The 25,579-nt window shown below is 61.3% G+C and overlaps 2 protein-coding genes across 2 annotated transcripts; both read right to left on the bottom strand.

The window, feature by feature from the left end:
- Positions 1-653: 653 nt before the first annotated feature.
- Positions 654-14,067, bottom strand: XYLT2 (xylosyltransferase 2). Its single transcript, XM_082327081.1, has 11 exons — positions 13,916-14,067; positions 7,907-8,378; positions 7,246-7,421; positions 6,703-6,905; positions 6,175-6,255; positions 5,798-6,014; positions 5,208-5,384; positions 4,030-4,292; positions 3,723-3,918; positions 2,946-3,279; positions 654-2,594 (listed from the first exon to the last, which is right to left on the bottom strand). The coding sequence occupies exons 1-11, from the start codon at positions 14,048-14,050 to the stop codon at positions 2,269-2,271; spliced, it is 2,580 nt and encodes an 859-aa protein (XP_082183207.1). The 5' UTR covers positions 14,051-14,067; the 3' UTR covers positions 654-2,268.
- A 5,337-nt stretch (positions 14,068-19,404) lies between these two features.
- Positions 19,405-25,466, bottom strand: LOC309597313 (uncharacterized protein). The gene is made up of 7 exons (XM_082326570.1): positions 25,384-25,466; positions 24,932-25,273; positions 24,012-24,165; positions 23,072-23,172; positions 21,770-21,822; positions 21,043-21,180; positions 19,405-20,773 (listed from the first exon to the last, which is right to left on the bottom strand). The coding sequence occupies exons 1-7, from the start codon at positions 25,421-25,423 to the stop codon at positions 20,639-20,641; spliced, it is 963 nt and encodes a 320-aa protein (XP_082182696.1). The 5' UTR covers positions 25,424-25,466; the 3' UTR covers positions 19,405-20,638.
- Between the last annotated feature and the right edge of the window lie 113 nt (positions 25,467-25,579).

Raw genomic sequence — 25,579 nt, 5'->3', positions numbered from 1 at the left:
CGGCGCGCGGCGGGGCGGGAGCCGGGGCGGCCGCGCTGCAAACGTGGCCCCGATCCGGGCCGCGGGGGGGAGCGAGCGGGGGCCTCCGGTCCCCCCCCCCCCCCTCCGGAGACACAACCGGGCCAGCGCGGCTCGTCCGCGGGTGCCCCGGGTGCCGGTCCCCGGCCCCGCACGGCGCTGGGGTCAGCGGGCAGGGAACGGCCCCCGCTCCCTTTGTCCGCTGGTTAACGCTGGCAGTAACGCTGAGCCACCGGGCCGGGCCGCACCCGCGGCCAGAAACGGGGGTGGCAACCGGGCTGCAGGCCCCGGGCCAAGGGAAACGAGCAGCGCGGTTCCGAGCCACCCAGCACCCCGCGGAGCGAGCCCACCCCAGCCCCCGCAGCCCCGCACCCCGCCCGGGGGGCTCGCACCCCCGCCGGCACAGGCGAGGCCCCTCCGAAGCCCTTCTGTCCCCTCGCCCCTTCCCGCACCAAGAACCCGACACACGGCCCGGTACGGATATAGATATATTTGTGGTGATGTTGCATATTTAAGACAACTTTACATAAATGTTTCCGACACAAAGAGTTTGGGCGGCCGCCCCTGCAGCGGGGCAGCGGGCGCAGGAGGGGCGGCCCGGGGGGGCAGCGGGTGCCTGCCCTTGCACACGCAGGCCTCCGTCCCCCCGCCGCCCCCGTCCCGTCCCCCCGCGGCCCGAGCAGGAGCCCGCTGCACAACGTGCCTCTTGCAGCATCCCTAATCCACGGAGACCGGGAGCGCGAGCCCCGTCAGGCGGGGAAGCCCTGGGCTTTGGAGGAAGGTGAAGGATGGCACGGATCTTTGGAGAGAGCAAAACCCGACCGGCCGAGCCGCGAGCCACTGGCTCCCTGCCGTGAGAGGTCGGGCCGGTGTCCAAGACCCCGGCCAGGCCGCCCGCGAGCTCCCGCCGCAGTCCCGCGCGCAACATCCGAAGCGTCTTCCCTGCGTGAAAACCAAACCCAGACTTCTCCGTGCAGCGCCGGTCCTGGAGAAAGGAACGTCGCAGGCAGTCCCCAGGCCTGGGAGGACGGCGGGGAAAGGGGCTGCTCTGCTGCACCCCTTCCCTGGAGGAGGCGGCGGCGTCTCTTCCCTCCAGAGGAAGCAGAAGCAGCGGATGGAGCCGGCTGGACCTCGTCTCGCCTCTTTCTTTTGGCCAGGGAAGCACAGCAGATCCCGAGAGCTTCTGCCGACCTGGGCGAAAAGGCAAGGCTGGGCCCAGGGGCCGTGGCACAGGGCAGCCCGCCGGGCACAGCGAGCCGCAGGACATCGGCCCCGCGGATGGCAATTTGGCAGGGGACCGGGGCGTCCCTTTGCTGAAGCGGAGAGGGAGGCGGCAGGGTCTGCGGCGGCTCGTCGGACCGGAACCGTGAAGCGAGCGCTGCCCCGCTCGCCGTCGCCACGACGCGCACCGGCAGCTCCAAACGTTTGGCACAGGCGGGCAGCACCCCGCAACCAACCCCGCCCGAGGGGCAGCAGGGCGCGGGTCCCCAGCAGGACATGGGGAAACAGCAAAACAAGAATAATAATACTAATAATAAAAAAAAAAAAAAATGTAAACGACCCAGCACCCTGTCCTGTACCCAGGACACCCAAGAGAACAAGGTATGTTACAGTCTGAGGGGAGATGGAGACACAAGGACTTCCCGGCCAACACGGGGTCTTGTCTCTATTGCACTTTGCATCATATATATTTCTATATATATATTTATAAAAATACAAACTAAAGGGCTGGGGTGGAGGGGATGAGATGCAAACCCTGGGCCAGCAGCAGCTCCGTGCACACAGCAGGCTTCGGCCCACTCTGCTTCTGCCTGTCCCGAGCCCCTTCCAGCCCTCCCAGGGGGGCAGCCAGCAGCACAGGGCCTGATCCAGCCCAGGGCTGGGTGCTGAGCTGGCCCAGAGCCTGCCCATCCGCCAGCCTTCCCTCCATCACCCCTTCCCGAGGCTCACGGTAACAAACGCCCCGCTCTTCCCAGCCGCCAGCGCCGGCCGGGCCCCCGCGGCGACGGGCGCCCCGGCACGCTCTCCCCGGCCAGCAAGCGCCCGTTCCTGGGGGAGGTGGGCGAGACCGACCTCACGCCTCCCCCTCCGCCCAAAATCCCCCACAGGAGGAGGTTTCCCCCGCCCGGAGGTTCCCATTCTCTCCTCCTCGAGTGACTATGGTGCAAATCGCACGGGGCGACGTAGTCCCCCCACGCCAGTGACGGAGGATGCTCCTCGCTCCCAGGGCCGCCCCCCCGGCCGCTCCTGCTACCTCAGCCGCCCGTCAGGTTTGACGGGCCCCAGTTCTGATTTGGGGTCCGGGGAGAGGGAGCTCCAGGAGGTTTTGCTGCAGGTCTCCAGGGAGGCGCAGGCCGAGGAGGGGCTGCCGACGCAGACGTGTGCCACAGCCCAGAAGGCGCCGATGGCACCGTCCGCCCAGTCCTCCAGTGCCTTGCCCGTCAGCTGCGCCTTCCGCGCCGCGTCCTCCTCCGCCTCCTCGGCGCGCGGCAGGTTCAGGATCCCCCCCAGCCCCTGGAAGCTCTGCTCCGTGTACTCGTTGCGGGGGGGCCCGCCGTGCAGCCAGTTGCTGTCGTCTGGACAGGATGGGGAGAGAAAGAGAGAGGGGATCAGCAGCGCCGCGACATCCCAGCACCCTGCCCTTCCCGCTGCCGCCCTCCCGGTGGGGCTCCGCACCCCGTCCCTTCGCAACCCCAGCCCGAGGAGAGGGGTGCTGCTGCAGGACTTAGGGACGGATCTGACCTACAAAGGGGCCCTCACAGCTGCGCGGGGGCCCGGTTTGAGGACTCAGAGGGGCAAGGGGACACCAGTGGGAAGGATGGCTCCTGCCTTCTCATCAGCTGCAGCCCAGAGAGGCAGCGCCAGGGGGAAGCGCCTTGGGCTGCCCGCAGGGAGACCCCCAGCCCCAAACGCCACAGCATCCTCACCTTTCCTGAGAGGCTGCTTGCGGTTGAAGGTCTGGGGCACCACCAGGAACTGGTTCTCCCCCAGAGGCTCCCAAAACTGGAGGAGGCGGATGGTCCAGACACCGGGGCGTAGGGGATGATTGAGGGGGGGCTTGTACTGGGTGAACTCTGCCTCGGCATCCACCGTGATGTCGTAGGAGGCGGCAATGACGTAGGTGGGGTCGATCCACACCACCGTGGCCGTCAGGTTGGGGCCCCGCGACCACTTCTGCATGGCCACCGGCTCGTCGAAAGGCCCCATCAAGCCTCCAAAATTGCGGAAGAGCCTTTCCTTGGGGTCCCACTCTGTGCCCACCTGGAGGGACCGGAGGCACAAGCAGTGGGATGCCAGGTAGGGAGACGCTATTGGCTCAGGTTTTGCGTTTCACCTCCCCGAACCAGGGAAGGCATAAACTTTGGAGCCCAAAGCAACGCACACCCCACCCTCCATGGCTCTCCTGCCTGCCTGCACCATGCCAGCACTAATCCAGCTGTGTGATGCCTCCTGCAGCTGCAGGCGCTGGGCATCACAGCCTCAGCTCCCCCCAGAAGATCCCCTTCAGGCCTTTTCCCCACCGATCAGCTCCACACCCCACACAGAAGCCAAACTCCTGGACAAAGGTTTGTCCTCGGACACGACAGTGGCACCATGTCCCTCTGTCCCCGCAGCGTGCAGGTGGAAGAGAGGAGAGAGGGCAGCGCGGTGTGGGAAAGCCGGGGAGGAAAGCGGGCGTTGTGAGGGAAATTCTCCCCATTTACCTCAAGGTTTTGTAAGCGGTTTGCCTGCCCTCCGTGACCCGCCAGCTTCAGAGCTCCTTGGGGCATCATCCACACCTCCAGGGACTCTGCCTGCCCAGACGCCAAATTCTGCACTTCCTGCATCACCAGGTAACCCTGGAAACGGTCGTCATAGAAATATAAGTGCACACTGGATGGGAAGCCCCGGGGCTCAAATCTGGAGAGAGACAGACAGATGGAGAGGTTGCACATCTGGGCATCAGCATCCTCCCAGCACGAGATGCAGGCCACCGCGGCGCCTGGCTCCAGCCCGCAGCAAATACCCCACCTGCAGAGCTTGTCGGCCTTGGCTGCCGGCGCGGCCGCGGCTTTGCGGAGCCCCAGCCTGGAGAAGGCCGTGTAGAAGGTGAGGGTGACGTCGCTGAGGCCGCTGAGCCCATCAACTCGGTCGTAGACGTTCTCCCAGTACGCCTTCAGGGCCGGCGTGTTGGGGGGGTAGCTGCCGTAGAGGTGCGTATCCAGGATCTCCAGCACCTCCTGATTCACCGTCGACTCAAACTTGCGGGCGAAGAAGGTGGGCCTGGAGAGTTGCTGGAAGAGCACAGGCATTTCTAACAGTGTTGGCTGCAGCCCCTCCGCCCTCCCACCTGAGCGGGGGGGCTGGGAGGGAGACAGACCGGGAAGAAACATGCCAGGACCCATCCTGCTCCCTCTGAGGGCACAGGCTAAGGAGCAGCAAGCACAGCCAGCCTCTACGTGGGATCCTCTATGGCAGGATCAGTGGGAGCACAGTACGCTTACGGGTAATGCAGATGGGTTCCCATCTCTCCCACTGCCTCCCCCCTTCTGTGCTCAGAAGCAGCCATGTGTCATCTAGCTCCTTCGCTGCAATCTCTGTGTTCAGATGGGCCCCCAGCCTGCAGAGCCGCTGCGGAGCCCTGCACGAGGCCTGGCCATGTGGCACAGCTCGCAGGGTCAGGGCCCTGCGCCAGGTAAGCCCAGGACCGCTCGAAAGTCCCGCTGACTTCTCTTTTCAGGGCTGGGCGTATCTCCCCCAAACCTCCCTTCTTCAGCCTGTGCCCCTGCTCACTGAGAGCACGGGAGACAGGTCGTCACAAGGTGTTTTGTCCTGTCAAAGAGGACAGCACTCTGGAGTGCTTTTACTGAAAAGGAATTTGCCCCAAGTGATAGATCTTCAGGGAAAGAGCAGGAAAATGGGAGAGAAAGTCTGGGAAGAGGAGCAGCATTGCAAGCAAAAGCCTGGCTGCTGGGCAGAACAGTCAGCGTAATCCTGCTGCCCGTGCGTTTACAGACAAGTCTGTGCCGAGCCCTGCGGCGGCTGGGGAGCCAATCCTGCTCCTGTCCCTTGTGGGGCTGGGGTGAGGCTCATGCGGGCGTGCACAGCGGCTGGCGTTGCACTCAGGGGAGCGCCCGCAGGGGAGCTCAGAGGGGAGAGAGACGGGGAGGAGGGGAGAGAGCGGGAGGAGAAAGGAGGATCTTTTTCACCTGTAGCCGGAGGAAGTCCTGGGGTTTGAAGTCATTTGGGGAGCACCCGCACCAGTCGACTATGTGTTTATATTGGCACTTACAGCCCAGCTTGCGGTTCCAGTTGGTCACTCGGAGGTTGTTATCGACCAGTGTCTCGCAGGCGTGACTGTTCTCCAGGACTGTGTGGAAGAAGGACTGTGCAGGGCAGAGAAGGGACACAAGACCCAGTGGGGATGGAGGACGGATGGTTAAAGGAGACACCCCCCCCCCCCAGAGAGGAACAGGACAGCCCTCAGCTCCTGAACAGGAACTTATCCCTGTTCCCAGCACAGGGCAACGCGTACGAGACGAGGCTGTGCACCCACATCAGTCCTCATCTGGCCCAGAGGGGTGCCTGGACCTAAAGCGGGGCTGGATATAAATATGACCCTTGGCCTGCCTGCTCCTCTCTCCCCTCTTTCATACCCAGGTCTGGGCAAAAGGGAGGCACAAAGCTGCCTGCACAAAGCAGTGCCCTTCACAGCTACCCAGGGCAGGGACGAAGTGGGACAGAGATGTTAAGTAAGACAGGAAGAAAATCCAGCCCGTGCCCTGCAGCCAGCACCCACCTCGGCAGGCAGGAGCGTGTAGGTGTAGAACTGGCGCAGCTGGGACACCAGCTGGTCGTCGGTGTAGACCACGTATTCCACGAAGCTGCGCGTCAGCGAGAACCAGTCGGAGCCCCCGTCCACCACGATGCCCTCGGGGATGTGGCGCTCGCCCAGGCGCCACATGTGGGAGTCACACTCGTGGAACAGGCGGTCCAGGCCCTGCTTCTTGATAAACCTGGGCACGGGGATGAGGATGAGGGGTTAGGGATGTCACCCACTTTGCTGGGTGCAGCTACATCCAGAACAACCCCCCCTGCCCCAACTGTTTCAGTTCTTTTCTGAAATCCCTCTGTTTTCTGTTCCTCCAGCTCAGCTCTGCCTCTAGCTGGGATTACCTGGCGTTGTCTCGGCCATGAGACTTCAGGAAGTTCTTATCTCGGTATTTGGACAGGAACATCACCAGCTCCTCATTGGTCCTGAGGTGCAAATTAGAAAGCATTAGCGGCCCCTGGGGTAAAGCAGCCCAGTAAACACTCCCTCTGCAAGAGCCAACCCAGTAAACATTCACTCTGCAAAAGCCACCAGACAAAAAGAGCCTAAGGCTGCTTGGTAGGGGCTGACTCAAACCCTGGTCCCGTCACTGGGGAGATACAGACGTGGCCCCTCTGCTGTCTGGCGCCTCACATGTGCGCTCCCCTGCAACGCCCAGACCACAGGAAAAAACAGCCTCCGAGGTGCTGGCTGGGCTCCTCTGCAGAGATGGGACCAGCCCGGCCCTGGAGCATCATCACCAGCGTGTGGGTGCAATCTCCAACTCCATCTTCCCTCAGCTCCCTGCTCCTCCCTGCCCCTCCCAAGGCTGCTGCAGCATCACGCAGCCTCAACACCTCCATCATCCTCCCCTGCCCCGCCAAGGTCCTCACCTTGTGGGGTAGTCTGTGGCGCTCAGGTTGATGAAAAAGTCCCAGGGCCACTCGGCCAGCTCCAGCAGGTCCTTCATGCTACGCAGGTACATCTTCAGCAGGCTGGCACCTCCCCAGATGGTCACCATGCGCCAGGGCGTCACGCGGATGTTGGGGTAGTGCCGGGCCAGCTCCACCGCCTCGCGATGGAGGTAGTTGGAGCGCTGCCGGGGAACACAGCTCACAGTCAGCAGGGAGCTTGTCTTCCCGGGGCCTCCTTGCCGCCAGCCCAGGGCCAGCCCTTACAGCAGCCTCCGCAGGGAGGAGAGCGGCAAGACAAGACTGCTCTGGGCAGGAGGGATAGATCCTGCTTCCCTGGGGTTGCAGAAATAGGGGTGGGAGGGTCACAGCTCCACCGGCAGCGAGGACAAACCCTACCCAGCCTCTTCCTCCGGCACAGTCAATGCTGTGCCACCGCTCACCCACACCCCAGCTCCGTGCCCCGTCCCGGTGACTGATCTGGGTACTGTTAGCATCTCCCTTCCCCTCGTCCCTCCCGCACACCTTGTCGACGTGGATGTAGAAGAAGTGCTGCTGGTGGTACACAGCCTTGATGAGCCGCTTCAGCTGGCGAATGGCCCTGCCGTGCACAACCAGCATGTAGGCGATGCGCACGGGCTTGCTGGGGGGTGCCTGCTGCAGCCGGCTCTCGTCCCACTGGATGACGGGGCTGACCTTGCCTGCGCGGGGAGGGAGAGGGCTGTCAGCTGCCCCTGGCCTTGGCACCCACCGCCCCACCACCCGGAGCTCCTGATAAACCAGGGAGACCTGAGCAAGCGGGGAGACAGCAGGGAGGAGCTCAGCCTCGGGCAAACCCCATCACGCTGCAGTGCCAGGGCATGGTGGCACACGCAGCCCCTTGCGTTAAACTGACAGGGCGGCGTTGGGAAAGGGGAGGGTGTCTTTCTCTGACCCCTCAAAACAGAAGATGCAGCCGGCGCTGACCTCTGCAGGCACGGCAGGCTGGGATGAACAGCCCAACTTAAGGAGGCTGGCGCAGCTTTGATTGGATTACAGAGGCAGCGGTAATCTGGGAATCAGTGACAGATTGAGGCTGCTTTTTGCCAGGTGGGACAGCCTGGCGGCATAAGGAAGGTGGCCCATGTGCCTGGCTGGGATATTCCCGATGCCCAGGGGTGACCGCAAGCACCCCAGCAGGACTCACCCGAGAGCTGGCAGTGGCGAGGCACAGACTGGGGCATGAGGCTGCCGGCCCGGTGCAGACACACCACGTTGGCGATCTCCTGTTGGCACTGCTTGCTGCTGGCCCGGGCCAGCGCCGAGAGGGCGTCTTTGCCCGTGATTTCGCACTTGGGGGTGAAGCTGTTCTCGGTGGGCTGGGGAGCCCCCTCCACGCTGCCCGTGTCGCCCTGCTGGAAGACGGCCAGCTGGGCCTCCCCGCGCAGCTCCGTCAGGTTCCTCCGGCTGGAGGAGTCCGGCATAGCTGGCAGCCTCCGTCCCGGTTTGTGTCTCGCCGTGACGGCTCTCACCACCTTGGACACCAGCGCCCCGGGGCTGTCTGGCCGTCCCCGCCATCGCCCGTGCTTCCGGCTGGCGCTGCCCCGGCGCCCGGCAGAGCTGTCCGAGTCCTTGGAGCCGTCGCTGCTCTCGGGCAACCTGGCTTTTTTCTGCCGCTCCTGTACCAGTTCCAGGTGGATGCAGAAGAGAGGCCAGACAGCATTAGCTTGGGCCTGATTCCCCCCGGCTCCGCCAACAAGCTCCCTGGAACATCCTTGTTCCCAGAGCTCAGTGCTCCCAGTCCCCGTGTTGCTCAGTGCTACAAAATGGCAGGCGCTCCGGGAGCAGCCACTGCGCAGCAAAGGACATTACACCGTCCCTCTGCCACTTAAGACCCCACAGCACCTCCCTGCATGGTCCTATGCCCCCCTCATGGGGGCAGCCCCCTATTATGCCATCAAGGGAGACCCCAGTTTGCAGACCCTGTCATCACAGCACCCCGGACACATCTGCCACCAGGCTTGCCACAAGACTAACTGGCCAAGGCTGGTTGTGTCCGCACCAGCCACCAGCCACCCTCCAGGGTCCTGCATGGGCAGGGACACCCCCGGACAGTGAGGACGAGCACAGGGCTGCTCTGGCTGGTGGTGGTTTTTACTAGGAGGCAAATGCACCAGGCCCTCCCTGCCGTGATCACGCTGTGAGCCCCAGCCCAGCACACCCCTCTGGGAGCCGGGGTCCCAGGCAGCTGCAGCTGTGCTCTCCGGGACTAAAAGCACTGGAGTGGCATTGAACGAGGTCCTGCCCATGCTCCCTTCCCTGAGCCCTGGCTCCCCGCACTCGGCTGGAGCAGCCGCTGTGATCACCAGCTTCTCTAGAAATCCCTTTAACAAACCCTCCTGCCGAGCCAAGCGGATGTGTAAAGGGAGCAGTTAATTACGCTTTGTTACCTCTGCCAGGCTGGCTGATGAGCAGAAACGAGTCAGCCTTGGGGAGAGCGGAGAGTTGGGAAGTTTGGATGCCTGCGAGAGCCACGCTCGTGGGAAAGCACTTTCCCAGTGAGTCGTGCCCATGGGGCCGCATGCCCCCCGCCCACCGCAGGTGCTCCTGGCCGACAGGCAGGCAGGCAGAGAAGCAGCTGCCTGCTCCCCAGGCCTCCCAGGGCTATCTCACAACACCCTCAAAACCCTGCCTGCCCAGCCACTCCGCCAGGCACCGTGGGAGGCAGCGAGCGCATCGGGGGCTATTCCTAGGCAGCAGCACCTTCTGAGGGTGGGCAGATGCCTCACAAGGACAGCAGGACCAAATCAGCCCCCTGCACAAGCCCTGCTGTGGGCACAGCTGCTGGGAAGGTCACGGCCAGGAGAAACCACACTGCACAAAGGCTGGAAAGCATCTGACGAGATCTGCCCGCTCCGGTGTCCCTGAACTACCCATGTTGTGGTGGCACAGCCTACAAACCATGGCTACCCAGGAAGGGGCCAAGCCATCGCTTAACTTCTGAGGGACTGGCGTCAGTGAGGATCAGCTGAGTGTCCTTCCGCCCAGACAGGCGTCACAGGCGGCCCGAGACAGGCGGCAAAGCGTTCATTAGTCACCACGCAGGACCATCTGCTCAAGAGTTATAAACCTGTTTTCTCCGCCGAGCATCACAGGCAAGGGGAGTCAGGAGGCAAGAAGAAAGGAGCGAGTCTTTTCCGCGGGCTCAGCCCTGTTCCTGCAGCGAGAGACCCACCAGCCCCGCTCACACCCTCTGCTCCCCAACACGCCTGGCTCCAGGAACAGCCCCCAGGCAATGCCCACCCTCGGCTACATTCCTGCTTGTCCCCCTGGAAGGAGCCCAGTTCCCAGCTCGCAAGCACGCCCGGCTGCCTTCCCCAGTAGGGAAGTTGTTAGAAGCATCGCCAGCCTTTCCGGAGCTGGCAGCTAACGAACTCAATGGCTTCTAATGAGGGCACCACAGCGGAGCGATCCCTCCACCCCAGCCAGGCAGGGAACAACTCTGAACATGTTGGTCTGCTGTATTTAAGGCTTGTGCGCGGGACTTTTGGTAAAGCTCCCTGTCCCCCACCTCCCGACACGTGCAGACAACTCCAGGTGCCAGGCAGAGGTCACTTCTCCTGTCCTGCCTCCCCTGATGTGACACTGCTGTCACCACAGTGCCACGGAGCTGTGGGTCAGGTATCCACCTGTACCCTATCCCCAGCACAGGTCTGACCACTGCGAGGAGCGGAGCTAACAGCATCTGGTGTCCTGCAGGACTCCCCCTCTGGTTGACTGACTCTGGTGTCTGCCACAGACGAGCGCTCATCAGGCAAAAACAGTGCCAAAATGTTCCAAAGTCACCAGAGGAATCCGGACGCTTGATTGCCAATTGCAGCAGCAGAGCCTTACACCTCACAATTAAAATGGCTGGAGACAGCCCCCTAAAAACAACCTCTATGGGGGGAAAAATAAAAATCAAGGAACCTCAGCAAAGCTGGAAGAAAAGATGTTTTGTAGGAAGCTTCTCTGGTGGCCGCAGCACATGGAGGATGCCAACACGCGGGCCCCAGGGAGGTGCTGCCTCCTGCCTGGAAGGAGGAATGCAGCAGGCGAAGTGGAGGAAGAGATGTGACTGGGCTAAAACACTTCTCCCAGGTGACAGATCCTCGAGTCCACCCACGAGGACACTTTGCGGTTTGCATTTTCCTGGTGCCAGCTCCACTGCGGATCAAGTGCTCCAGCAAGCTCCTGCGCTTGCTCAGGAACCGTCGGTATCACCACGATGGAGGCAGGATCGCTCCGATCCCTTGGGCTCCCACCTTTGTGTGCAAACAGGCTCACGCTGTCTGCAGCAGGGATGCTGTCAGTGAAGGGCTAGGTACCGATGGGAATTTCCTCTCCCACCCGTCAGGCTGGACAGGGATTGTGGTGTTTGATCCCAGTGGAACAAGATAATTTGGCTTCCTGGAGGTAAGAAACTCAGTGTTGACCTGGGTGGATGGAAACTGATCCAACCTCTGCTGGTGTGGAGGCCGTAAAGCAGCTGCTTGGTGAATAAAGGGAGCCTGTAGGACCCTGACACCGGGTTTGCAAAGAGGAGCGACACGATCCAAGCGGTATGGCCTTCTCAAGGAGCCTGCCCAGCAGGGGAAGCTCTTCCCTCCCCTATGAAGGGAAGAAAAGGAAACCAGCAGGCTTTGAAGAACCAAGCAGGACAGAGAAAGGGGCTGCCACCGGCAGAGATCAGAGCAGCCCTTTTGGGAAAGCCTGGGCAGCGCAGGCAGCTGCCAGCCCAGGGCACAGGGCTGCAGCGCAGTCTCCGAGCGCTGCAGGTGCCCCAGCTGAAGGCGCTGGTCTGGCGGGGAAGGCGAGCTCGCCCGACTCCAGACACTCCACGGCGTTTACAGGACTCGAGTCTCATCTCTGCTCTATACAGCAAGTCACAGCCCGTTCGTGGTGGGGATGAGCCAGGTTAGAGCTGTGTCCATTAGTGAGAAGGAGCCATTTACTCTGGCAATTAAGAGATCCCAAGGTTCCCCAAATCCTTCCTCGCCTGCAAGGTCACGCTCTCCTGGGAGGCTTCCTCCAGCTTTATCAGAAATGCCCCAGGGGAACAGTGGCTCCTCCAGGTCTGGCCAAAATCAGAAGCTGCAGGAAGGCACAGAAACCAAGAGCTTTGCCATTTTGTAAGAAATTAAGGTTAATTGGACTTTTCCCAGCTTGCTAATGGCTTTGGGCCATCCGTAAAGTTCAGGATGGTTCTTGCCTTCTCCAGAGAGGCTTGTCCACTCCCAAGCCGTGGAGTCAGGGCTGCTGGTGGTGAACCATCCCCTCTCCAGGCGAGGGGACCCAGAGCCAAACCTGTCAGCTGCTCAGTTTTGGGAAGAGACATGGGGAAACAAAGCGAGGACCAAGACCATGCAGAGCAAGACAAGAGAAAAGCAGATGAGCAGTGTGGGATGGTGCAGAGAGGGAAGGAGAAGACGGGAAAAGTGAAGTGATTTGATCAAGGTCATGGGAAGGGGGAAGGGGCAGTCAGGCACTCCTGGCTGCCAGATCAGTCTGCTCTCATGCTCCCAGTGACCCCGGATCACGGGCAACTCCATCTCCCTCTCCTTGCCGCATTTATTCACTGGCTCTGTTTTGGAGGTGGCCGTACAGCAGCACATGAGGGTGCTCACGGACGTTCCCAATGTCCCAAGAGGAGGCCTGGGGCTGGGAATTAATCCGCTGAGTAAGTGGTCACCTTAGAGACCCTCCCCTTGCAAGGGGCTGCCCAGTTCCCCTTCTCACCTCTTTGCTCTCAGGAAAAACTTTCTAGTCCTACGAAAAGACCCACTGACCATGGGGTCACCCTCCACACCAGGGAGGCACCCCACGATGGGGAGGGGAAGCTCTCGCCCCTCCAGGGATCCCCACCTCTCACCTCACGGCCGCTGGCTTTGCTCTGCCACAGCTACGGCGCTCACCCCACGCCTGTCCCCGCTCAGCTCCCGGCTCTCGCCGCACGCTGTCCCTGCCAAACCTGGCTTCACCATCGCCCTGGGGCTTGTCCGAAGAGTCTCTACAGCCCCTGGAGCACGAGGGTCCTGCCCAAGATGAGGGGCGCCAGTGCCACACAGTCGTTTGCCAAGGAAGCCCATACAGGGACTCTCAGCCCTCCCCCAGTGCTCTTGGAGAAACCAGCTTCAGCCACTGGTCCACCCAGATGCAGCGGGCCTGGACGTGGTCCAGGCAGCTGACAACAAATAAATACATTCAAGTAAGCAACCCAGAGGTCAAGAGCTTTGTTTGAAGGTGGCAGCAGCATTCTCCAGAGGCCTGGGTCCTCCTTGACTCCTGCTCCGCGCCTGACCTTGGGGGAAACACCTTCGCCAGCCCGTGCCTCAGTTTCCCCACACGTAAAAAGGAGGTGACGCCTTTTGCCTTAGCAGAGCGTTCTGGTATAAAGACAACAGACAACTGCAAAAGGTCCTTGTGCCCTCGCACTTCACAGGGATATCCCTGACCAGACCAACCAAACAGAAGCCGCCACAAACTTCCTGAGCTGCTGTGCGTGCTCTCCCCAGCTCTCTGAATTACCGTCTGCTTTCATATTTCTCTGGCTCAGGTATCACCAGTCCCAGCTTCCCATAATGTCTCCGAAACCACGGAAAAGCGTGAGACCCCCGGCGAGCCTCCCGCGCTCCCCACCCCACCCTGGGCCACCAGGTCCCCTTCTCAGGTGCCGCAACCCCACGCCGCTGCAGCAGGACCCCCCTCACAGGCCAGGGCCTGCTGCCCGCCCCACAGCCACGCTCCCCCAGCGGCCTGGGGCCTGCGGGACCCCCACCCACCCCAGGGACCCGCTCCTGCGACGGGGCCTGGCCAGCCCCACAGAGACACCCGGGGGGGGGGGGGCACCCCCTTCGTGCCCCCTCCCAGCTCCATAGCAAGGGAACAGGCCACCCCCCCGAGCACTGCCCCCCCAGGACCTCCCCCCCCAGGGCCCCCCTCCCAGCACACATCGCCCTCCCATGGCCCCCCCGGCCTCCCGCCCTCCTCAAGCCCCTCACCGCCTCCCCTCTCCCCCTCACCGCCCCTGCAGCCCCCGTATCGCCCCCCTACCCCCCTCACCACCCCCCAGCCCCTTTATCGCGCCCCTCCCTCCCTCAGCCCCCCCATCCCCTCACCGCCCCCTCAGCCCCCGCGGCAGGCCCCGGGCCGCCGGTCCGGCCTCCCCGCGGCGCACCTCGGCCGGTCCCTCCTCGTCGAGGCCGGCGGAGGTCCAAAGGACGAGTCCCTGGAGCAAGAGAATAGCGAGGGCCGTGGCTACCGCTAGCCGGTAGCGCCGCGCCAGCTTCCTCGCCCGCCCGCTGGCCACCATCGTCACGGCGGCTCCGCCGCGGCAGGGCGGGCTGCGCCGGCGCGCGCCTGCCGCGCGCACGCGCCGGCGGGGCCGGGAGGGGCGGGGCGGGGCGGGGCCGGGAGGGGCGGGGAGTGGGCGGGGCGTGGGCGAGTGGGCGGGGCGTGCGCCTGTCCGTAGGGGTCGTCGAGGTTGGGAAAGACCTTTAACATCAGGGAGGCCAGCGCTGGCCCGTGTGCTAAGCACCACATCTCCCCGGCTGTTAAATACCCCCGGGGATGGGGACCAGCCCCTGCCCCGGGCAGCCCGGGCCAGGCCCTGACAGCCCTTTGGGGGAAGAAATTTTTGCTAATACCCACCCCAACCCTGCCCTGGCGCAGCTTGAGGCCGTTCCCTCTCGTCCCATCGCTTGTTCCTGGGGAGCAGAGACCGACCCCCCCGGCTCCAGCCTCCTTTCAGGCCGTTGCAGAGAGCGATGAGGGCTCCCCTCAGCCTCCTCTTCTCCAGGCTGAGCCCCCCCAGCTCCCCCAGCCGCTCCTCCCCAGCCTTGTGCTCCAGCCCCTGCCCCAGCCTCGCTGGTTCGTGCATGTGTGCACCAGGTGTGCACGCCTATGCATGTGGGCACCGGGGTGTGCGTGTGTACTACACACATGTGTGTGCATGCATGTGCATCTGGGCACTGGGGTGTGTGTCTGTGTGCTTGTGTGCATGCGTGGCTGGGGGTGTGCATGTGCCTGTGCATGTGTGCCCGCGTGTGCATGCAGGCATCAGTGAGTGTGTGCATGCAAATAGTTGTGTGTGTATGTGTGCCCTGGAGTGTGTAAGTGTTCGTGCACGTGCATGTGTGCATTGCAGTGCCTGTGTTCATGTACTTGCATGCAAGCAGGGTGTGCGTGTAGTTGTGCACGTGTGCCCTAGGGTGTCCTGTGCTTGTCAGCAGCAGGGTGTGCGTGTGCTTCTGCATCCATGCGCTGGGGGCTGCATGCACGCTGGGGTGCATGTGTGCTCGTGCGTGCTGGGGTACGCGTGGGCACGTGTGCACTGCAGTGTGTGCCTGTGTCCACTGGGTGTCCACATGTACATGCACACTGGTGTGCACACGTGCAGATATATGTGCACGCTCGGATGTGCATGTACTCATTCACGTGTACCGGGGTGTGCTGCTGTGCCTCAGGATGTGTGTGTACACCTGCATGTGCGTATTGTGGGCACTTACGTACACGCGTGTGCGTGCACAGGGGCACATATGTGAGCATGTTCATGGGTGTGCACTGGGGTGTAGAGCTGTGCATGAACGGGTGAGTGCGTGTTGGTGTATGGGCACATGCCTGTGAGCACAGGGGTGCGTGCACAGGCACATATATGTGTGCACGGGGGCACATCCATGCCTGTGAAGGTGCTGGGTGCCTCCCATGGAGGAGCCTGCTCTGTGCCAGCCATGGGTGCTGGGTTCCCCAGTTCCCTTGCAGCTGGTTATGGGGCTGGGCGCGGGTCCCGGTGCCCTCGCTGGGTGCTCGTGGCTCTGCTCCACCCCGCAGGCAGCGTGCAAAGGCCTTGCTGAGCCTCGGGGAGTCCCCCAGCCCCGTGATGCTGCTCAGGGGGCTCTCAGCAGTGAGAGGTGTCACCGGGCCCCCCGCACTGGCAGAGGAGGCTTTCTGGGTGCCCAGGGGTGAGTGCCAAGTTTGCTGCTGCCCCAGAGCCACCGGGTTGCCAGAGCGAGAGCAGCCCCGACGGCAGGAAACACCTGCAAGAAGGCGTGGGCATGGCGGGGGCTTCTGCGCAAAACCATCCGTCCCCTGAGCTTGCTTTGAGGAAAAAAATCCCCACCCCGTTCCTGTTTCTGCTGCAATAAAACCTGAAAAGATTCAAAACCTCTTTCAGGACACCCACCCACCCAGCGAGAAGAGCTCCGGGCGAGCTCCCGGCGCGGCTGCAGGCAGCAGAAGTGCCCTGGGATGGAGCCCGGGCCAGTGGCAGACCCTCGCCACGGCAGCCACAGCTTTGCTGGCCGACCCCTGCCTTCCCCCCTGTAAAAGCTGCTGTGGGAGAAGTATTTCAGCAGGGGAAATAGGAAGCAGTGTCTGGGTGGTGAGAGCAGCCCCGGGAAGCCCCGTGATCTCATGTGACCTTCCTGGCCAGATTCTGCAGATACAGCAGTGGGAACGCTGCAGCATCAACTGCCCAGAGGGTTTTAAGGGGGAGAGGTTTAGATAAGAGGGGTTCCCCGGGCTGCAGGAGGGCTCTGTGCAGCCTGCAGAGCTCTAGGGGGGGGCTTCCCCTTCTACAGGAGCAATTTGGTCCACGCCTGTGAAGGCTGAGAGCTGCAGGACTGCCTCAGCATCTCCACACCGGCAGAAAAAGGCTCACACATGCAAGGGTGGGACCTCCCTGCAGATAACAAACGGCCAGCCTGCTTCGGAGGCAGCCTCGCATGCCCCATCCATCCCTGGGCAGGTGGCAGTGCCGGGGCCAGGAGCGAGCACGGCCACGGCTCTGCCCCAGCGCGGCTCCCTCATGGATGCTTTGACCAACACATAAGCGAGGCTCAAGCCAGAAAACACATGGCTTGTCAATAAAAAGGGAAAAAAACCTCATCTTCCCTCCTCTGCTGGCAGAAGTTTGTTCTTCCCTGTGTTATTTCCCTGTTCAAGCTCGCCGTCTTGCAAGGCACAAGAGACAAATCACAGTTTAATGGTGTTTGGAGGCTGTTGATCGAAAACAAGTCGGAGTCACTCCCACAGCCTGTCGCTTTGCAGCTTGCCAGGTAGCAAGAGCAGTTTGGGAAGCAGTTGCACAACCCCAGGGGTGCAAGTGCTGTGCTCACGCCCCCAGCTTCTTAGCCAGGGTACCTGCCCCAGCACGCGTCCCTGGGGAAGGGGGAGCCTCAGGCACGTGGGCTCTCTGATGGCGAGGAGGGAAGAGCTCCAAGGAAAGATGGAGGGGCTCCCCAAATCCTGCACTCCTCCCCGGACAGGCAAGAGCAGAAAGCTGGGTGCACCCCTAGTTCATGGTGGAGGGGGGGTAAAGCATGTGACTCCAGCCAGCAGCCCCCAGATAATTCCCCTTCCTTGCGTCAGACCTGCCACTCGTGTCACACTCAAGTTTCTACCAGATCATGACCAAACCCGTTTATTACGGGGGTTATTTAAACTGAATTATTGCACAGCTTCCCTAAAAAAAACCCAGGCAGCAACAAGCACGCCTCAGCACCAGCACAGGATCTTCCACCTGCACAGGACTCTGCTCTTTTCACCCCAGCTTCAACCAGCCCAGAGCCAAACAAAGCCCAAAGAGCAGAAGAAAGACACCTACCTCCTGCCCAGGGAGCCAAGGCTTCCCCACTGCCCCCTGCTCCAAGATCCATCCATCCATCCGTCCATCCATCCATCCGTCCATCCATCCATCCATCCCCTGCCCCAGCAGCAGAGCACACCGGGCTGGCAGCAGCACCCCAGCTCCTTCGTGAGAGCTCTGTGCTTGGCTGCTTTCCTGGTCTCCTCTTCCTTAAAATCTGGCTGTGGCAGGAGTAGAAGAAAAGCTCCTTCTCTGCCTGGATCATCCTATCTGCTCGTCTCTCCTTATGTGCTAACTGGGGGCTGCGGGCTAGAGGAATTCATTAACGAGCCAGGCAGCGGGGGCTCTCCAAGCTCTGTCCTGCTGGGGTTTCTCTCTCTCCCCAGCTTCACACAAGCTCCCCATCTGCCCAAGAAGCATTTTTCTCTCCAGCAAGGCTCAGTTGCTGCTTCTGACTCTCTTCCTTCCCACCCCAGCCAAGGGAAGGCTTTTCTCTGCTGCTGAGCACCCCTGAGCATTAGCAAATTTTGTTATAGAGTATATATGCATTCTAGAAGTCATTCCCTTTACACCTGAAGGAGTTACAGGGGGTTCAGTACCTGAAATACAGGTGCGATGGAGGGAAGGTGGAGAAGGGAGCAGGGCTATGTGGGACAAGGTGGACATCAGGGAGCATCCCTGCCTGGCTGTGCCTGACTCCCTCACCCATGAGGACAGCTCCAGAAACCGAGCCTGGCTCTGAAAATGAACTTGCAAAATGCTCCTGCATCCATCCCCCTCCCGCTGTCCCTCCTCACTCGGGCTCTGCCTTGCAGGTCCCCAAAATAAGCAGCTCAGGGCTGGCATCTGCCTGGAGGAGTTGGTGGTGGAGAAGCAGCTCTTGGTGCTTCCAGAAAAATCCCTGTTCCCTTTCAGGAAGGGGCGAGTTACAGGAAAGCTTGTGCACCAGGACAGCTTGGAAATCGTGATTTTGGGGCAGAGCTGGTTGCACAGTGTAAATCAGCATCCCTGCCCCCGAAACCAGCCCGGCTGCGCAGAGCTACAGCACCCGAGCTCCCGTGGCAAGGGAAAACTCGTCTCTCCACGCAAAACCACTTGCATGGGAACATCTGCGTGGAAGAGCTCAGGTTTTCTGCTCCCAGCCCTGTGTCCGTCGGGAGTCAGCCCCTCCAACGCCGAAAGTGCGGAGGTTTCACCTGCCAGGCGTTATTTCTGTCTTCCAGGCAGCTGCCCTGAAACGCCACTAACGCTGGAGAAAAGGCAAACTTCTTACGCTCTTAAAATCACCTGAGAAAGCTTGAAAGTCTGCAGCTGTTAAAACTTTGGTGCTCAAAATGGCTCTTGCAGAAGGTGCTGCCAAACACCCCACCCTTGCACCCCCCGAGGGTCCCGCACCCCCCGGCCCCCCGCGCGCCCCCATCACGCAGCCGGTGGCTATTTCTGCCTTAGCGCTGCAGCGAGGCCTTTAATTTAAGAAAGCCCCATTTAGTTCTTTTTTTAAAGCCTGAAAACTACCTCCAGATATGGCATAATGGGATCCAGTTACCTAAAAAAAAATCCAACTGATTCCTCCTCCTGACTCCTTCAGAGAGGGGTGTTATTATCTCCAGTAATAAATGTTGGAGCAGAAGGAGCAATATGCGATTTTCTTTTTTTTCCCCTGTTCCACATGAGACTTGTGGCAGAAGAAGTTTGGCTGCGTGGGTGAGGAGGGGTTTGCTTTCCCTTTTTTCCCAGCGATGGCTGGAATCTGGCTGGATGCTCGTTTTCGTTACAAATTGCAATGACGCTTGCCTGTGCCATCGCTGTTTTGTTCCCTGTGTGCGTTCAGCTCCTGACCGAACACAGGAGGAATTTTGCTTATATAGAAATATAACCTTATATAGGAATAACCTATAGGAGTAACAACTTTCGTACCACAGATATTTACTTCCAGCTGCCTTGGGTTTTGACAGAGCAGGGATGCTCCACATAGCTTCTCAAACAAAATAATTACAAAAATACTGAAACAAAGCTTTGCGGTGATTAACAAAGTTAATTCTCCAAGAGAAGCCTTGAAATACACTCGACTCGGCCTCACAAATAGAAGCCCACCCCCGTGACCTGTTTTTGGGGGAGTGGGTTGTCACGATGGATGAATCGCCCGGTGCTGGGCAGGAGCAGAGGGAATATGTGCAGAGGGCACCGGCAGGCAGTGGGCGAGAGCGTGCCCAAAGCACGGCCCCGTGGGACGTCCCGGCGGGGAGCGGTGCCGCAGCAGCCGCGGCGGGGCTGGGGGTTTGTGCTGGAGCAGCGGAGTCCTTGCCCTCAAAGATCTGGGTTCCCACGCTGCCGGAGTCTGCCTGGGCACCAGCGAGGGGCCAGACCCGCTTTCGGGGCAACACTCTGCGATAAACCCCTTAGCGAGGCAGAAAACTGCCATACAAATACAGCCAAATACGGCGTTAGATCCTATCAGATTCTCAGTTGCTGTCACTGATAAAGGAGCAATATTTTACACAGAAGAACGTATTTAGCGGGTGCCAGCAAATAAATTATCAGCAAAGCACAGAAGAGCAGGGTTGCAGTTACAGCCCATCCGCGTACTCCCAGCTGGGGGTGGCGGGGGGGAGAGAGCAGAAGCAAACCTCCCTGGGGGCTGTGGGACCAGGGGGGTCGGGGAGCCAGCTCCCAGCAGCTGCGCAGGAGGGACGGGAGCAGCTTTGCCGCCTCCTTTGCACCGAGACCCCAATGCACCACACCCCCCACCCGGGTCCCCCCACATTTGGATAGAACAAATGCATTCGGATATAACAAATGCATTCGGATATAACATTTCTCGCTGTCCTGCTTCCCAGGAGCTGCCAGCTCTGCCTGGCATCGGCATGAAAAAAAGTCAGTCTGCGGTGAGCAGGGGGTTTGGGAGCTTCAGCCTGCTTGAATAACGCAGCCAAAGGGGCAAGCGGGTGCTGGGTGCAGGGAGCCAGGCAGCCCACCCGTAACCCCCAGCCCACCCTCGCCTCCCGCCACCGGGCACTTCCACACCCTGCCCGGCTGCTCTCTGGCCTGCACTACCCCAATACAAGGGGTAATTTTTTATTCCTAGCACCATTGCTGTACAGGTGAGGTCTCCAAACGCAGAGGGATGATTTCATCCTCATCCCGCTCCGCGCCTCCTGCTCGACCTCATCCTCTTCGAGGCTGCTGCAAGAAAACATCCGAGCCTACGAGAGCAGCAGCTCCGCTGTCAAGCCAGCTCCTGCCTGAGCAGAAAGGCAGCCCGTGTGCCGCTGGCGCTGCCGGCAGCAGGAGCAGCCTGCGGGGCCGGGGGCCGGCTCACACGCTCCGCGCTGTGCTGTAGGGCTCTTCTCTGCGCCGTGGGGCTGACGGCATGTTGACGTAGATCTCCTGCTGCTCCGGCATGGACTTCCTCACACTGGCATACGTAGCCTCTTTTTCCTCTTCCAAACACTGGGAAAGGAGGGGGATAAACAAAAAACATCCTTCGTGGGGTTGCTTCAGGGCAACACCATCTGCTGGAACCTCTCTTGGCTGCTTTAAGCACCCAGGAGCAGCTGTGGGCACCGGAGCGGGCACCCACATTATCCAGGGTCATTTGCACCCCGGCTTGGCATGTGCCCCCCTACCCACCCAACCCATCCCGCTGCCCGCACTGCCACCCACCCGCCCCGGCTTTCCACCCACCCCCTCGAGCTCGGCACTGCTTTGCGTTCTCCTACCTTATTGCTCCGCTTAACCTCCATGTATTCGGTCGTAGTGTTTGCCAAGCAGCGGAAAGCCTCGGCATTGCCGTACAACTGGCTCTCGGCCGTGCCCGCGTGGTGGTTAATGTTGGCGTAGTTCAAGGCATCCTCCCCCTGACAGGCAAAGGAGAGGGATGAGCTCTTAACGTACTGCTGCTCCCTGGCCTGCAGCCCGCAGGGGTGGGAACATCTCCTGTCCTGCTGCCTTTCCTGACGACGGCTGCAGGAGCCCGCGGGGAAAATTTAACCTGCAGCAAAGGCTGGTTCAACGTTCCCCAGGGGGAATTTGGTTAGTGACACCGGCCCGTCCTCGAAAGCTGGCAGCAAACATTAGAAAATACCTCCCAAGCAGTGACCAAAAATCAGCTGCCCCGCAGCCTCCTCGGGTGTGCTTTGCTGTAGGTTCCCAAGGCTGCTTCACCCAGAGAAGCAGCTCCCATGCTTGGAGGGGCTTGAGGAGAAACCTCTCACTCAATCCTAAATTCCCTTCCTAGGAAACTCTGCAATAGTCACACAAAATTCCTGGTCGGGTCTTTCTGTTGGCGAACGGAGCCCGAAGGATCCCTCCCAGCCTAACGGGCCATGGACCTGGCTGAAAGCAAACGGATCTGGCTGCTCGCTTGCTCAGCTCAGGGTGTAACATCTCCCCTGCCCAGGCGAGCTCGGAGCACGCCATCCCAAGACTTCGTGCGGTTTGCCTTACTGTATGCAACGCGCTGCGAGTGCTGTCCATCTCTACAGCTGCTCTGGAGAGGGCTGCGTGAAGCACAGATGCAGTTAGACATGAGCGAAACCAGAGGGAAAAAACATGTATTAACAACTGCGCTGCCGCTGTGAATCTCACTGTAAAGCAGGAAGGGAACCTGTTGCCCCATCAAGGCAGAAAAGGACCTGGGGGTGTTGGTCAACAACCGCCTGTACATGAGCCAGCAGGGTGCCCAGGTGGCCAAGGGGGCCAATGGCATCCTGGCTTGTGTCAGGAATGGTGTGGCCAGCAGGACCAGGGAGGTGATGGTCCCCCTGCGCTGGGCACTGGGGAGGCCGCCCCTCGAATGCTGTGCTCAGCGCTGGGCCCCGCACCCCAAGGCGGCCATGGAGGGGCTGGAGCGTGGCCAGAGCAGGGCAGCGAGGCTGGGGCAGGGGCTGGAGCACAAGGCTGGGGAGGAGCGGCTGGGGGAGCTGGGGGGGCTCAGCCTGGAGAAGAGGAGGCTGAGGGGAGCCCTCATCGCTCTCTGCAACGGCCTGAAAGGAGGCTGGAGCCGGGGGGGTCGGTCTCTGCTCCCCAGGAACAAGCGATGGGATGAGAGGGAACGGCCTCAAGCTGCGCCAGGGCAGGGTTGGGTTGGGTATTGGGAAAAACTTCTTCCCCGAAAGGGCTGTCAGGCCCTGGCCCAGGCTGCCCGGGGCAGGGGCTGAGTCCCCATCCCTGGGGGGATTTAAAAGAAGGGCAGACGTGGTGCTCGAGGACATGGTTTAGTGGTGGACTTGGCAGTGCTGGGTTAACGGTTGGACTTGATGATCTTAAGGGTCTTTTCCAACCTTAATGATTCTATGATTCTATGATCAACCATCTAAACCAGAGCAGTTCTTCAAATAAAACCAGACCCCACCGCCAGCTGGTGACGTCCCCTCCCGTCCCTCCCCAGCCTTCACACTGGCCTTAAACTTTGCAGCAAGCCTAGTGCAAGCCTGGCCTATGCAACTAAGCACGTCTGGAGAAGCTGACGGTGCCCAGACAAACTCAAGCGGGCGCTGTGCCGGGCAGCACCCATCCCGAGAGCTGCCATTCCCTGCTCCCGCGGGGATCGGACCTGTGGGACGGTCCCATCGCTCCCTCGGGGAAAGGAGACCTCCTTGGTGGAGGTCTCAGCGATGGACCCAGGAACTGGATGGACCAGGGAGGGAACAGGGGAGAAAAAAGAAATCTAGAGGAAAAACCAAATATAGCAGAAGACAGGCTCTGGTGCAGAGACAGCGTGTGCGTGGCAGTGACAGCTCCGCTTACCCTTCTTCCTGGTCAGCGTTACCAGAATGCCAGCCGCAACCACAAGCAAAAGAAGAACCACTACGATGCCTGGAGTGAGGATGTGCTCAACCACGTCCAAGCTGCAAGAAAAAGAGTTTCTGTTCTCACACTTCTCGGAAGCAGAGTTGGGAGGAACCAGGACGGAGCAGGCGCACGGGGAGCGGCTGGGGGTGCCAGGGCTTGCCTTGGGAGGAGGGGAGCAGGAGTGGGGTGGTCGGGCTGCAAGCTGAGCACGGAGCAAAGCAAACTGAAAACTGCAGAAGCAAACGGACACTTGGGTCTGAGAGCTGCTGCATCTTCACTATTTTAAGGATCGGTTTCTGCACCTCATTTTGCTCTGGTTTGGCTCCACTATTTGTTGACCTTGTTGTGATGGGCAACCAGGCAGACTCGATGAGCCAGCTGCCCCTTGAGCATGCTGACGGGAAGCTTCAGCTTTGCCCACTTCCTTCATCGCCTCCAAGAGGCAAGAGAGGAGGAAGGAAGCTTTGCCGCTCCGGTCTCATGCTTTGTCAACTACGTCTGTGAGGCTGCGTATGACTATAAAGCAGAACAGGACCCAGCTCAGCACTTGGTTTTCCACAAGCAAACGGTCCCTCTGAGTTTTGGGGAAGGAAACGGGGTCAGTGCTGCAGCCAGAAACCACTTCTCTTATAGTGATAACCTGCGCCTTGCTTAAGCTGCAAGATGGACAGAGGACAAGCAGGGCTTTGCCGGGGCCAAGCGACCAGGGGTGCTGGGATTATTTTCCACGTGGAGTGGCTGGCTGAGAGCATGAAACACTGGTCTCTAAAGGCAAAAGCAGGACGTCTGAATCCTTAAGGGAGGTGTGAAGAGCCGGGAGGGCTGCAGGGCTCCAGCTGCACCAAAGAGACCTCCTGGAGGGAGGTGGCGGCTGCGAGCAGGAGCTGGTACTCACTGTGGAGGGCTGGGGCTTTTGTTGTGGGAGAGATCGGATCCCGGTTGCACAGTTTCCCCCTGGGGAGCTGTCTGTGTGGGGACTGATGCAGAGCTAGCGAGACTGGGGTGCTCAGTGGTCAGGACACAGGGTGGTGTCGGGGAGGAGGAAGGAGCTGTAACACAAAGAGGAGAGGCTTGGTCAGTCTCCCTGCCTCCGCGGGAGGAAGATGCTCTGGGTTTTGCAGTGAGTCAGAAGTGATCCACTTACTGTCACACCAGGAGAAGCCGGGTCCCCTCTGCCACATCCAGAGCACACTCCTTGAGGTGGGAGGGCTGTAATCCCCTGCCCCTGCCCAGGAGGCTTTTCGCCATCCTGGTGTCCGTCATCGTCCCCCCCCCCCCAAAACGTGGACGCGCACACGTGCACGCAGCAGAGTTCACCCTGCAGGAAGGGGTCCTGGGCACCCCGTGCCCAGCCTGGCACCAACACAACAGCCCCACATAAGTGTCCCAGCACAGGGGCTGGTCCCTGCCGAGGGGACGGAGAGGGACATTCCCTAAGCCCAGGGCCTGGTGCCCACAGGCACCGGCTGCCCCACAGCGGGACATGGTGCAGTGTAGCGGAGCGAAGAACTCCCTTGTGTTACAAAATAAAGCAAGGAGAGCAAAGACGGGGCTAGAAGGATCTGATGAGAGGGGAAAATGGGGCATGGAGAGCAGGGTGGTGCACCCTGGGGCGCCAAGAAGGGGTCGTGGTGAGACCTGGGCACAGGGAATGGGTGAAGGGGACACCTGCTATGGCAGCAGACTGCCGAGCCCTGCTGACACATCCCAGGGCTGTCCCAAGGCGCCTGGGCACCCCGCTCCTCCAGGGTGCCCCTCCCTGCAGCCCCTGCTCCCAGCACCAGCGCTGGACCTGGGCGACCCACAAGTACTGACCTGGGGACACGATCACCTTCACCTCGTCACTCTCATCAGGCCAGGGCTTGCTCCATCGCACCCCGCAGCGGTAGGTGCCCGCGTCCCCCTCCGTCAGGCCCTCCACGGTCACCGTGAACACCCGCCGTCTGCGATCGTCCTGGATGGAGAATCGGCCCCGCCGCACCACGGGCCGGTGCTCCGAGGTGATGACGATGTCACGGTTACAGGTGAAAATAGGTGTTCCCGGTGTGCACCAGAATTTCGGCTTCATCTCCCGGCCGGCCGGGTACGAGCAGCTCACCGAGAGGGACCCCCCCAGGAATCCCCGCACGGTGCCGGGCCCGGTCACCGCCCAGCAGCCTGCGGAGACAGAGGGAGCCGCGGGAGCGCTGCTGCCGCCGCGCCCGCCGCGCCCGTCGGGGCCTCCCCGGGGCCGCTCCGGGGCTCGGGGGGCTCCGGTCCGGCCTTACCTGGCAGCAGCGCCCAGGCGAACAGCGGCAGGAGCTGCATGGCCGCTCCGGGACGGCGGGGCTCGGCCTCCTGCCGCGCCCGGTTCCTCTCCGCGGGGCCGCCCCGCGGCACCGCCCCCCCCGTCGGGGCGGAGCGCCGGGACCCCCGGGGCCGCCCGAGCGCAGAAGCCGCCGGAAAGAGGAGACGGAGGCGCGG

The sequence above is a fragment of the Platalea leucorodia genome (assembly GCF_965183815.1).
Source record: "Platalea leucorodia genome assembly, chromosome: 14".
Lineage (NCBI taxonomy): Eukaryota > Metazoa > Chordata > Aves > Pelecaniformes > Threskiornithidae > Platalea > Platalea leucorodia.
Note: the sequence above shows the minus strand (reverse complement) of the source record. Positions and strands in the feature narration are given on the sequence as shown.